The sequence below is a fragment of the Apodemus sylvaticus genome, chromosome 1 (assembly GCF_947179515.1).
Source record: "Apodemus sylvaticus chromosome 1, mApoSyl1.1, whole genome shotgun sequence".
Classification (NCBI taxonomy): Eukaryota; Metazoa; Chordata; class Mammalia; order Rodentia; family Muridae; genus Apodemus; species Apodemus sylvaticus.
In genome coordinates, this window is record NC_067472.1 from 208,676,203 (window position 1) to 208,688,753 (window position 12,551).

General features: G+C 41.7%; 1 protein-coding gene across 1 annotated transcript; it reads right to left on the reverse strand.

Annotated features, from left to right (window-relative positions):
• Positions 1-247: 247 nt before the first annotated feature.
• Positions 248-1,186, reverse strand: LOC127684152 (olfactory receptor 5-like). Its single transcript, XM_052181120.1, has one exon. It carries the CDS (start codon positions 1,184-1,186, stop codon positions 248-250), a length of 939 nt encoding a protein of 312 aa, XP_052037080.1.
• Between the last annotated feature and the right edge of the window lie 11,365 nt (positions 1,187-12,551).

The following is a 12,551-nucleotide window of genomic DNA, read 5'->3' on the forward strand; positions in this document are numbered from 1 at the left end:
GGTGTTTCAGATTTAGTTATGGCTTTGTGTGATACTATCACATATTAAATGGAAAACATTTTATTCTATTTTTTGTTAGAGTTTAACGCTTATGGAGTTTTGGAGCCAATAAACACTTGTAGTTCTTTTTAAATGGTGTAGGGTATCAAAGACAGGGCCTGTCCGTTCTATGATGGAGGTGTTCCATTGAACTATGCACCTATAACTTAAGGGAGGTTTGGTGCATGGATTCCAGGTTTGGAAGACCTCAAGGCCAGTGGAAGGTCTTCTGTAGGACAGTGTGGACCTCCTTATTCCGCAGACAGTAGATGACAGGGTTGCAGAGAGGGGTGACCACCGTGTAGATGACAGACAGCACCTTGTTGAGGTCCATGGACTTGATGCGGCTGGGGCGGCAGTAGATGAAGAGAGCTGCTGAGTAGAAGATGCCCACCACCACCAGGTGGGAGGCGCAGGTGGAGAAGGCCTTGCGCCGGATAGCGGCTGATGGCATGCGGAGCACAGCCATCCCGATTGCTGAGTAGGAGGCTAGAGACACCAGGAGTGTTCCACAGAAGATGACAATGGCTGAGATGAAGTCTACCAGCTCTGTGAGGGCCACATGGGTACATGACAAATTGAGCAGAGGGGAGACATCACAGAAAAATTGGTTGAGGACATTGGGACCACAGTAAGACAGACTGGCAATGCATGTTGTTTTGGCCACTGAGACAATCAGCCCACCCAGCCATGAAGACAAGGCTAAGCCCAAACATACTTGGGGCCTCATGAGCAGTGGGTAGTGCAGTGGACGGCAGATGGCCACATAGCGGTCATAAGCCATGGAAGCCAAGAGGGTGCACTCTGTGCAGATGAGGACTATGAAGAAGAAGAGTTGTGTCATGCAGAGTGTGAAGGAAATACGGTAGGGCCCCGTCCATAGACCCACAAGTAGGGTGGGCATGGTGACCGACACATAGCACATCTCCAAGCAGCTGAGGTTGCCCAGGAAGAAGTACATGGGCTTGTGGAGCTCGCTGTGACTGCAGATGAGGTAGATGATGAGTGTGTTCTCCAGGAGTGTCAGCAGGTAGAGAGTCAGGAAGACAGCAAACAGGGCATCCCTTATGTCCAGCTTAGTGGACAATCCCAGCAAGATGAAGTGCTGAACCCTGGTCATGTTGGCCAACTCCAGGTTCCTCTCCATCTGTAGAGAGACAAGCCCATTGTTAACATCTGTCTTTCAGAAGTAACATAGTGAAAGTGACTAGGAGGATGTTCACAGTGCTTTACACCTCTAGTAGTCATCTCCAGGGATCTCTCCATCTGTAGAGAGACACGCCCATGGTTAACATCTGTCCTTCAATAGCACCTAAGTAAAACAATTAGAAGGATGTTGATAGTGCTTTGAATTTTGAGCACGTTAATAATCTCAACATCTCCTGGAAGTTGACTTAGAAGAAGATTCTTCATATTCTTGAGATGAATGCTGCAGATGGCGATTCCAATGAAGAGGAGCAATGCGACATCTAAATGATCAGAGGGTAATATTTGCTGCCATGAAATTAAGTGAAGAAAAAATTGACATTTGCTGTATAAGAGATTATAATTAACGTCATTTCAATTTTTCAAAAATGGTATTATTCCCAGGCTGATTTCCCTACACATCAGTTTAGCAATATTCTTTAAATCTAGGAAAAATAGGACTGCTGTCTCTGATCTTTGACAACCACACTACCCTGAATGGTCATGATGAAGAAGAAGAGTTGTGACATGCAGAGTGTGAAGGAAATACGGTAGGGCCCCGTCCATAGACCCACAAGTAGGGTGGGCATGGTGAATCTAATTTTTTTTAAAGTGATTTTACTTTACAGAGCTACATTATGTTTAGCTGTCAAATGATTATGCCCATAGACAAAAAGTTTTATTCTGAATAGTATTGCTGGGATTCTATAAAAGTTGGTATCTCCTTTAGTAGATGTATAGAGACTCCATTGTTTAGACCCAATCTGTTTGGTTGCATTTTTAATATTTGCCTAGAATTTGTAGACTCTTATGTTGGGTTGAAGGTTGGAGATTCTATCAATTGTACCCAAAGTGGATGATCATCCGTATATTTTACTATCCTTCACACACTGCCGTTTAGCTGAAATGTGGGAGACACAGCGGGAATTAGGGGCGCAATTTGGGGGCATATATTCTTATCTCCCACATCTACAAGATCCACTGAGATTTTACGTTATGTCAGAAATGTGTCATGAAGACTTTGCTCTTTTATTTAGTGCTATTGAATTCTGGTATGACTTAGTTATTATGTAGTGTTTTGAAGATTTATTTTAATGTTATTTGTGTGAATATTTACATTCATGAATGCCTATGTAAGCAGTGTCCATGGAGGCCATAGAGGGCATGAAATACCCTGATCTGAAGTTACAGATGGTTCTGAGCTGCCATGTGGATACTGAGACCTGGATCTGTGTCCCCTAGAAGAACAACCCATGCTCTTAACTGCTGGGCCATCTTTCTGGCTCCCCTAGCCTAAGTATTCCTAAATGACAGTTACAGTCTCTGTCCCACAGGGTGACACAGCTAGTAAGCTGCTGTATGTAGTTCATCCCAAGTGCATTCCTGTGTTAATGCCACTGGATGAGAAGTCCAACATCCAAGACCAAAGAGCTAGAAAATTATACAATTTGAGAGTCCTTCCTGCTTTAGAGTATCATGCATATGTTCCACTCGAATTAAGCCAAAGCGATGAGTTAGGCACTTCTCCTGTGCCCCTTCCCTCTTCTTCTCTTGTTTTCCCTATTTCTCCTTTATTTCTCTTAAACATAGGCATTTTAGATCCATCTTTGCTCCTGTGACCAAGCAGACAGGTCAGCCAGGTATGCAGGGAACACCAGAGTGTAAGATTGTTCAGGACACAGCCTGCCAGGGCTCTACCTGCACCCAGGAGCTGGGCAGCCCCACAGTTGTCTGGGCACCTATCCTGCCAGGGAGCATCTGACCTGCAGGAAGGCAGTTGGAGGGATTCCCATGCTTGGAGGTGGGGTGCCACCATCTTTGTTCCTGGGACTGTGTAGAGGGGCAGACTGGTAGGCAGGAATCACCAAAGTGGAGGATCGCTTGGGACACACCCTGCCAGGACTCCCCCTGCACCAAGGAGCTCAGCAGATCCACAGCCAGCCAGCTGGGCACCTACTCTGCCGAGGGTTGTTTGCTCTGCAGGGTGGCAGTTAGAGGGAGTCCCGTGCTTGGAGGTGAGGCACCGCCATCTTTGCTCCTGTGACAGTGTGTGGAGGGGCAGACTGGTAGGCAGGGATCACCAGAGTAGAGGATTGCTTGGCACACACCCTCACCAGGAGTCTGCCTGCATCCAGGAGCTCAGCAGTACCACAGCAATCTGTGCCAGGGAAAAGCAGGTCACCTAGGGTTGCTGAGACAGGCTTGCAGGCAAACAGGAGGTTAAAGCACCAGCCAGGGACAGCAGGACCAACTAACACCAGAGATAACCAGATGTCAAAAGGTAAAGGTAGGAACAAAAATCAAGGCAATATGGCACCACCCAAAACCAATTCTCCCACAATAGTAAGTCATGGATACCCCAACACACCAGGACAGCAAGATTTGGATTTAAAATTACAGGTCATGATGCTGATGGAGGGCTTCATGGAGGGCTAAACAAAGGACATAAATAACTTTCTTAAAGAAATACAGGAGAACACAAGTAAACAGGGAAAAGCCCTTGACGAACTAAGGGAAGAACACAACAAAACAGGTGAAGGAATTGAACAAAGCCATCCAGGATCTAAAGATGGAGGTAGAAACAATAATGAAATCACAAAGAGAGACAACTCAGGACATAGAAAACCTAGGAAAGAAGTCAGGAGTCATAGATCCACGCATGAACAACAAATTACAAGAGATAGAAGAGAGAATCTCAGATGCAGAAGATACCGTAGAAAGCATTGATACAACAGTCAAAGAAAATGAAAAATGGAAAAAGATCCTTACCCAAAATATCCAGGAACTCCAGGACAAAATGAGAAGACCAAACCTAAGGATTATATAGGTATATATGTGAGTGAAGTTTTCCAACTTAAAGGGCCAGTAAATGCCTTCAGCAAAATTATAAAAGAAAACTTCCCTAACCTAAAGAAAGAGATGCTCACGAACAGCCAAGAAGACGACAGAACTCCAAATAGATTTGACCAGAAAAGAAATTCCTCCCGTCACATAATAACTAAAACACAAAATGTACTAAACAAAGAAAGAATATTAAAAGCAGTAAGAGAAAATGGTAAAGTAACATATAAAGGTAGACCTGTCAGAATTACACTGGATTTCTCACCAGAGACTATGAAAACCAGAAGAGCCTGGGCAGATGTCATGCAGACCCTAAGGCAACACAAATACCAACCCAGACTGCTCTATATCCAGCAAATCTCTCAATCACCATAGATGGAGAAACCAAGGTATTTCATGACAAAAACAAATTTACACTTATCTTTCCATAAGTCCAGCCCTTCAAAGGATAATGAATGGAAAACACCAACAAAAGAAGGGAAACTACACAATAGAAAAAGCACGAAATTAATCTTCTTTCAACAAACCCAAAAGAAGTTAACCACACAAAGAAAAATTATCATCAAAAATAGCAGGAAGCAACAATCACTATTGCTTAATATCTCTTAACATCAATGGACTCAATTCCCCAATCAAAAGACATAGACTAACAGACTGGATATGTAATCCAGACCCAACATTTTGCTGCATACAGAAAATGCATCTCAGTGTCAAAGACAAATACTTTGTCAGAGTAAAGGGCTAGAAAACAATTATCCAAGCAAACGGTCGCAGGAACAAGCTGAAGTAGCCATTCTAATATCCAATAAAATAGACACTCAACCAAAATTCATCAAAAAAGACACAGAAGGACACTTTATACTCATCAAAGGAAAATCTACTAGGAAGAACTCTCAATTCTGAACATCTATGCTCCCAATACAAGGGCACCCTCATTCATAAAGGAAACTTTACTAAAGCTTAAAGCACACATCTCACACCACACAATAATTGTGAATGACTTCAACACCCCACTATCTTCAATGGACAGATCAGCACTATCTTCAATGGACAGATCAGGGAAACACAAACTAAACAGAAACACAGTGAAACTAACAGAAGTTTTGGAAAAAATGGATTTAATAGATATCCATAGAACATTTCATCCTAAATCAAAAGAATATACCATCTTCTCAGCACCTCATGGTACCTTCTTCAAAATTGACCATATAATTGGTCACAAAACAGACCTCAACAGATGTAAGAACTAATTCTATGCCTACTATCGGATCACTATGGAGTGAGGGTGGTCTTAAATAGCAACAAAACAACAGAAAGCCCACACACACATGGAAGCTGAACAATACTCTGCTCAATGATACATTGGTCGAGCAAGAAATAAGGACCAAAATCAAAACCTTTTTAGAATTTAATGAAAATGAAGGTACAACATATTCAAATGTATGGGACACAATGAAAGCAGTGCTAAGAGGAAAACTCAGCTCTGAGTGCCTCCAAAAAGAAGCTGGAGAGATCATACTCTAGCAGCTTAACAGCACACCTGAAAGCTCTAGAACAGAAAGAAGCTAATACACCCAAGAGGAGTAGAAGGCAGGAAATCATCAAACTCAGGACTGATATCAACCAAGTAGAAACAAAAAGATCTGAATAAAGAATCAACAAAATCAGGATCTGGTTCTTTGAAAAAATCAACAAGATAGATAAACCTTTAGCCAGACTAACCAGAGGGCACAAACACAGTATCCAAGTTAACAAAATCATAAATGAAATAGGATAAATAACAACAGAAACTGAAGAAAGTAAAAAAATTATCAGATCCTACTACAAAAGCCTATACTCAACACAACTGGAAAATCTGGATGAAATGCACAATTTCCTAGACATATATCAACTACCAAAGTTAAATCATGATCAAATAGGCCATCTAAATTGTCCCATAACCCCTAAAGAAATAGAAGTGGTCATTTACAGGCTCCCATCCAAAAAAAGCACAGGACCAGATGGTTTTAGTGCAGAATTCTATCAGACCTTCAAAGAAGACCTACCACCAATACTCTTCAAATTATTTCACAAAATAGAAACAGAAGGAACACTACCCTACTCATCCTATAATGCCACAATTTCTCTGATACCAAACTGACACAAATATCCAACAAGGAAAGAGAACTTTAGACCAATTTCCCTTATGAATATCGATGCAAAAATACTCAATAACATTATTGCCAACCAAATCCAAGAACACATCAAAATGATCATCCACTATGATCAAGTAGGCTTCATCCCAGGGATACAGGGATGGTTCAATATAAGGAAATCCATCAATGCAATCCACTACATAAACAAGCTCAAAGAAAAAAACCACATGGACATTTCATTAGATTCTGAAAAAGCATTTGACAAAATTCAGCATCCTTTCATGTTAATGTCTTGGAAAGAACAGGAATTCAAGGCCCATACTGAAACATAATAAAAGCAATATACAGCAAACCAGTAGCCAACATCAAATTAAATGGAGAGAAACTTGTAGCAATCCCACTAAAATCAGGGACTAGACACGGCTGCCCCCTCTCTCCATACTTATTCAATATAGTACTTGAAGTTCTAGCTAGAGCAATTAGACAATAAAAGGAGGTCAAAATGTTACAATTTGGAAAGGAGGAAGTCAAATTATCACTATTTACAGATGATATGATAGTATACTTAAGCGACCCAAATTAGTCCACCAGAGAACTCCTATGGCCAATAAACAACTTCAGCAAAGTGGCTAGATATAAAATTAACTCAAGAAAATCTGTATCCTTTCTATACTCAAAGGATAAATAGGCTGAGAAAGAAATTAGGGAAATGATACCCTTTACAATAGCCACAAACAATATAAAGTGTCATGGTGTGACTCTAACCAAACAAGTGAAAAATCTGTATGACAGGAACTTCAAGTCTTTGAAGAAAGAGAACCTTGAAGTTCTTAGAAGATAGAAAAATCTTCCATGTTTTTGGATTGGCAGGATTAATATAGTAAAAATGACCATCTTGCGAAAAGCAATCTACAGATTCAATGCAATCCCCATCAAAATCCCAACTCAGTTCTTCAGTGAGTTAGAAAGAGCAATTCTCAAATTCATCTGGAATAACAAAAACCCAGTACAGATAAAACTATTCTCAACAGTAAAAGAACTTCTGGGGGAATCAGTATTCCCAACCTCAAGCAGTACTATAGAGCAATAGTGTTAAAAACTGTATTTGTACAGAGACAGGCGGGTAGATCAATGGAATAGAATTGAAGACCCAGAAATGAATTCACACAATTATGGTCACTTGACCTTTGACCAAGGAGCTAAAACCATCCAGTGGAAAAAAGATAGTCTTTTCAACAAATGGTGCTGGTTCAACTGGAGATCTGCATGCAGAAGAATGCGAATCGATCCATTCTTATCTCCTTGTACTAAGCTCAAGTCCAAGTGGATCAAAGACCTCCACATAAAACCAGACACTCTGAAACCAATAGAAAATAAACTGGGGAAGAGCCTTGAGCACATGGGAATGGGAAAATTCCTGAACAGAACACCAATAGCTTATGCTCTAAGATCAAGAACTGACAAATGGAACCTCATAAAATTACAAAGTTTCTGTAAGGAAAAGGACACTGTTAAAAGGACAAAATGGCAACCAACAAATTGGGAAAATATCTTCACCAACCCTGTATCTGACAGGGGGCTAATATGCAAGATTTACAAAGAACTCAAGAAGATAGACTCCAGAGAGCCAAATAACCCTATTAAAAATGGGGTACAGAGCTAAACAAAGAATTTTCACTTGAGGAATATCGAATAGCTGAGAAATACCTAAAGAAATGTTCAACATCTGTAGTCATCAGGAAAATGCAAATCAAAACAATCTGGGATATTTCCCCTCACCCCAGTCAGAATGTCTACCATCAAAAACTCAGGAGAAAATAGGTGCTGGCAAGGATGTGGAGAAAGAGGAACACTCCTCCACTGCTGGTGGGGTTGCAGCTGGTACAAGCACTCTGGGAATCAGTCTGGCAGTTTCTGAGAAAACTGGGCATTATACTACCAGAGGGGCCAACTATACCACTCCTGGCCATGTACCCAGAGGATTCCAAAGCATGTAATAAGGACATATGCTCTACTATATTCATAGCAGCCCTATTTATAATGGCCAGAAGCTGGAAAGAACCCAGATGTCCCTCAACGGAGGACTGGATACAGAAAATGTGGTATATTTACACAATGGAATACTACTCAGCCATTAGAAAGAATGAATTCATGAAATTCTTAGGCAAGTGGGTGGAACTGAAGGATGTCATCCTCAGTGAGGTAACCCAATCACAAAAGAACACATATGGTTTGCACTCACTGATAAGCAGATATTAGCCCAGAGGCTCAGAATACCCAAGACACAATTCACATATCAAATGATGCCCAAGAAGATGGAAGAAGAGGCCACTGGTTCTGAAAATGTTCTGTGCAGCAGTGTAGGAGAATACCAGGACAGGGAAGTGGGAGGGGTTGATTGGGGAACAGAGGGAGGGAAGAGGGCTTATGGGACTTACACAGGATGGGAGATCCAGGAAAGGGGAAATCATTGGAAATGTAAATAAAGAATATATTGAATAAAAATAAGTAGAAAACATAGGCATTTTATTTTTATATGTTGTTATTATAAGCAAACATATTTACTGAACAATTCAAGGCAACATTACTCTCATCTAAATCTAGCTGATTTCTTACAAGACATAGAGCCAACAAACAGATCTAAAGACAAAACAATTTCAGAAGAGTTTAGCATGATATTTCAGAGCTCCTGAACTGCATTATCTTGATATTGATGGTTACTCATTCATAAATGATGAAGAGCCTAATGCAGGAGGTGAGAGGTTTCTCACCTGACATGGGAAAAAATTTGGAAGAACATTTCGATAAAAAGGAGTCATGGAAATGAATAGTGTGAGGGTGTAGGACACCGCCTTACAGAAAACCTGATTCTCCTTCTACCAAATCCCCTGCACTTAAGAGTTTTAGCTCCTCATCTGGTTTCTTCTTGAAGGAAACACTCGAAAGTCCTCTCAAATAGTTCATCTATTTAAAGTTGCATTTGTGTGTGTTTATGCATCATGACTCAAGAGTGCAGGCCAGAGCAAAACTTGCAAGACTCAGTTATCTCCTGCCATGTGGATTCCGGGTCTCTAACTCAGGATGTCCTATTAGGAGGTTAGTGCCCTTACTTTTTTCACCAGCCCAATTCAAGCAGCTCTCATGGGCAGGACATCCACACTCCTCCCTGAATCATCCTTGCCTTGCACACCATCATGTGGCCCTACCATGGGAGAGAGAACAAATTCAACTTCTCATTCTCTCCCAGACCAACTCAAGTCAATGCTCTAAAAATCTATCCTCGAGATTTGGTCCTCAGTGTCCTAGATGATAGCTGATTGACAACTCTTGGTCCAATTTTTCTACCCGTGAAGACAAACTATTTCATCCTCTCCTCCCTCCCCTCCCCTCTCCTCCTTCCCCGCCCCTCCTCTCCTCTTCTCCTCTTTCTCCTCTCCTCTCCTCTCCCCTCTCCTACCTTCCTCTCCTCTCCTCTCCCCTCCCCTACCTTCCTCTCCTCTCTTCTTCTCTCCCCTCCCCTACCTTCCTCTCTTCTCCTCTCCCCTCCCCTACCTTCCTCTCCTCTCCTCTCCCCTACCTTCCTCTCCTCTCTTCTCCTCTCCCCTCCCCTACCTTCCTCTCCTCTCTTCTCCTCTCCCCTCTCCTACCTTCCTCTCTTCTCCTCTCCCCTCCCCTACCTTCCTCTCTTCTCTTCTCTTCTCTTCTCTTCTCTTCTCTTCTCTTCTCTTCTCTTCTCTTCTCCTCTCCCCTACCCTCACCTCCCTTCTTCTCTTCTTCTCTCCCCTCCTCTCCTCCCCTCTCCTCTCTTCTCCATTCCCATCCATTCTCAGCCCCTTCCCACTTCTTGGGTTTCATCTTTGTTTTATCTTTCCTCTTCCCCTTCCCTTCATTTCTCTTACATGTACAGTCATTTCATTTTATCCCTTGTTATGATCAGCAAATATCTACCCAAATACTCAAGTCGGTATTTCCTTATCTTTGGCTCTCAGTTGAGCACTTACTCACCCGACTCTTAGAACTATAGTAACCAATGCTCCTGCCAACATCCTCATACATGGGCAGACGTGTCTTGGTAAACATCAGACACACTCATTCCCTCACCATTTTTACCAATGATTTAGCCTCAGACAAATCCTGTATCTTCACAGAGCTGATCCTTTCTTAGTAGAATCAAAGTTGCTTTTTATATGAGTCCCAGAGTCCCAGTTCCTTACTAGAAATTGTTCCACTTTCCCAGCTAATCACAGAGATCACAGAGCAAGCACAAGTTGTCTCCTAAGCCTCACATCCCTGCACAGTGGCTGGTACAACTGCATTGTGAAAGACCAAGAGAGTTTAAAATTTTAGCAAGGAGTGGGGAGGTGCTAGCTGAGGAGCTGAAGGTAATTGATGGATGCGGAGGGAGCAAGACTCACTTTTTTGCACAGTTATTGGAGTGCTCATTGCTATGTTGCTAGTATCCCAATGGATGATGCCACACGGAACATATGGGCAGCACTAACTGCACGTAGTGGGCTACAAAATAAAGATTGGATGTTGGTTGTGAGAGATGTTGAAGATTTGATATGGGGAGAGAGGATAAGCTTGAGGGAGAGAGTAAGGATGGATATGACCCAGATAAATGAGTTCTTTAAAGTCTCTGTAGAAGGACAGTTGCTGGGGTGGCATTATGGCCCAGTCGTGGTGTGCTTGTCTGGCATGCATAAGTTCCTAAGTTCAATCCTCAGCATCACACAAAAGAAAGACGGTGTGATTTCTTACTGGAAACTGAGGCATTGAGTTCTGATATTATTAACTTGCCAAGAGCTAGGGTGTACAGAAGACTCTCAGTAAGTGAATGTTAACTCTCCTCTACCCTACATTTGGTATCTCTCTCTTTTTCTGTTTAGTTTCTAGTTTTTCCAAATAGTTTATCTTTTGATATGAATGGACACTATGAACCTGAGATTCATCGTAGTGTCAGGTCTCAATTTCAGAGATATTATATAGGACCTGTGATTTGGTAAACAGTAGAGTCAGACACCAAACCAAATGTAGCTATGTCCCATGCACATTTTTCTAAGCAATATGGATAGCATTACTTATCCTCATGAATTTATTGGGAGAAAGATCAAAGTTCAGCTGTATTAATGGCAGCTGTATATAATGACCCAGTGCAGATCCATGTGAGTCCTGGGAAACGATGCCTATTATCGGTTCCCATCAAGGATGTGTCAGTGTTAAGCTTTAACTCTGGGCCATGGAGCTGTCTGCACGCTTCTCGAGCTTGGGTCTGGGGTGTTCATTACAAGCTTAAACAGAAGACTTTCTGACTTGTCATCGGCAAGACTTGCTTCTAAAGGTGGGGCTTCCACCAACCTGGGGGAACACTTTGCTTCTCTCTGGGAAGTCTTTTGTCCTCTTAAGCTCTCTCCATTCGTGGCCTTCCACTGATCTCTTTGCCTATCCACGTTACGTTCTTCATGAATCCCTTTCTGTTCTACCATCCAGAACTGGTTGCTTCAAATGCAATGATACACCATATATTTCCACGGATATTAGAAATGCATTACTAGCCCTTGATCTAAGTCAATAGTGGCTGGGCCCAAGAGTCACAAATAGAACGTTCTTTGTACAATTTAGTCTATTTAGAGATGAAAAGGTTTTGTGATAGGTCCTTTAGAGTTCTAGAATCTGGGACTATGAAGAACCCTGTTAAGGCAAGATTTAAAGCCCCTGCCTTTTTTCTAGTTGTATGGTGAATCAGAAAGTTTTCAGAAACTAAAGCTGGAGACACATAGAGATGTTTTATCTTAATGTTCTACACAGAATATTCAGAATCAGGACCTAATTTTGACCCTGGGTATGAACAGGCATTGCTTACATCCCTCTAATTATATACAAAGCTTAGAACAGCTCTCAAGAGAAGATAGAATCTCAACTGATATGTGCTGGTCTTTAATTCTATAAACACTTGTCAAAGAAGGACTTGGTGTAGAGGAGTGGGGCATATGGAGGCACAAAAGAACCTGCATTTTAGCTAAACGTGTTTGAAGCATTTGAAACAGTGTGTCTCTGGGAGAGCTCCTTAGTCTATTTAGTACTTTATGTATGTTCTTGGGAGTCATACATGTTATGGAACATGAGTGGATTCTTTGGAACAGTAGCCCGTTCGAGGAAGAGGCAGAGGTTGTGAAGTGAGACAGATATGCACAAACAGGATATTTCTCCATGGATAAATCTAGTGTGCAAAAGCCACTCAGTCCATCCATGTCAGAACTATTTAATCATCTGTCTGTCTTTCCGTACATCCACCCACTGATCCATCCTATCTATCTGTGTTTCTATGTATATATGTATGTATGTATGTAT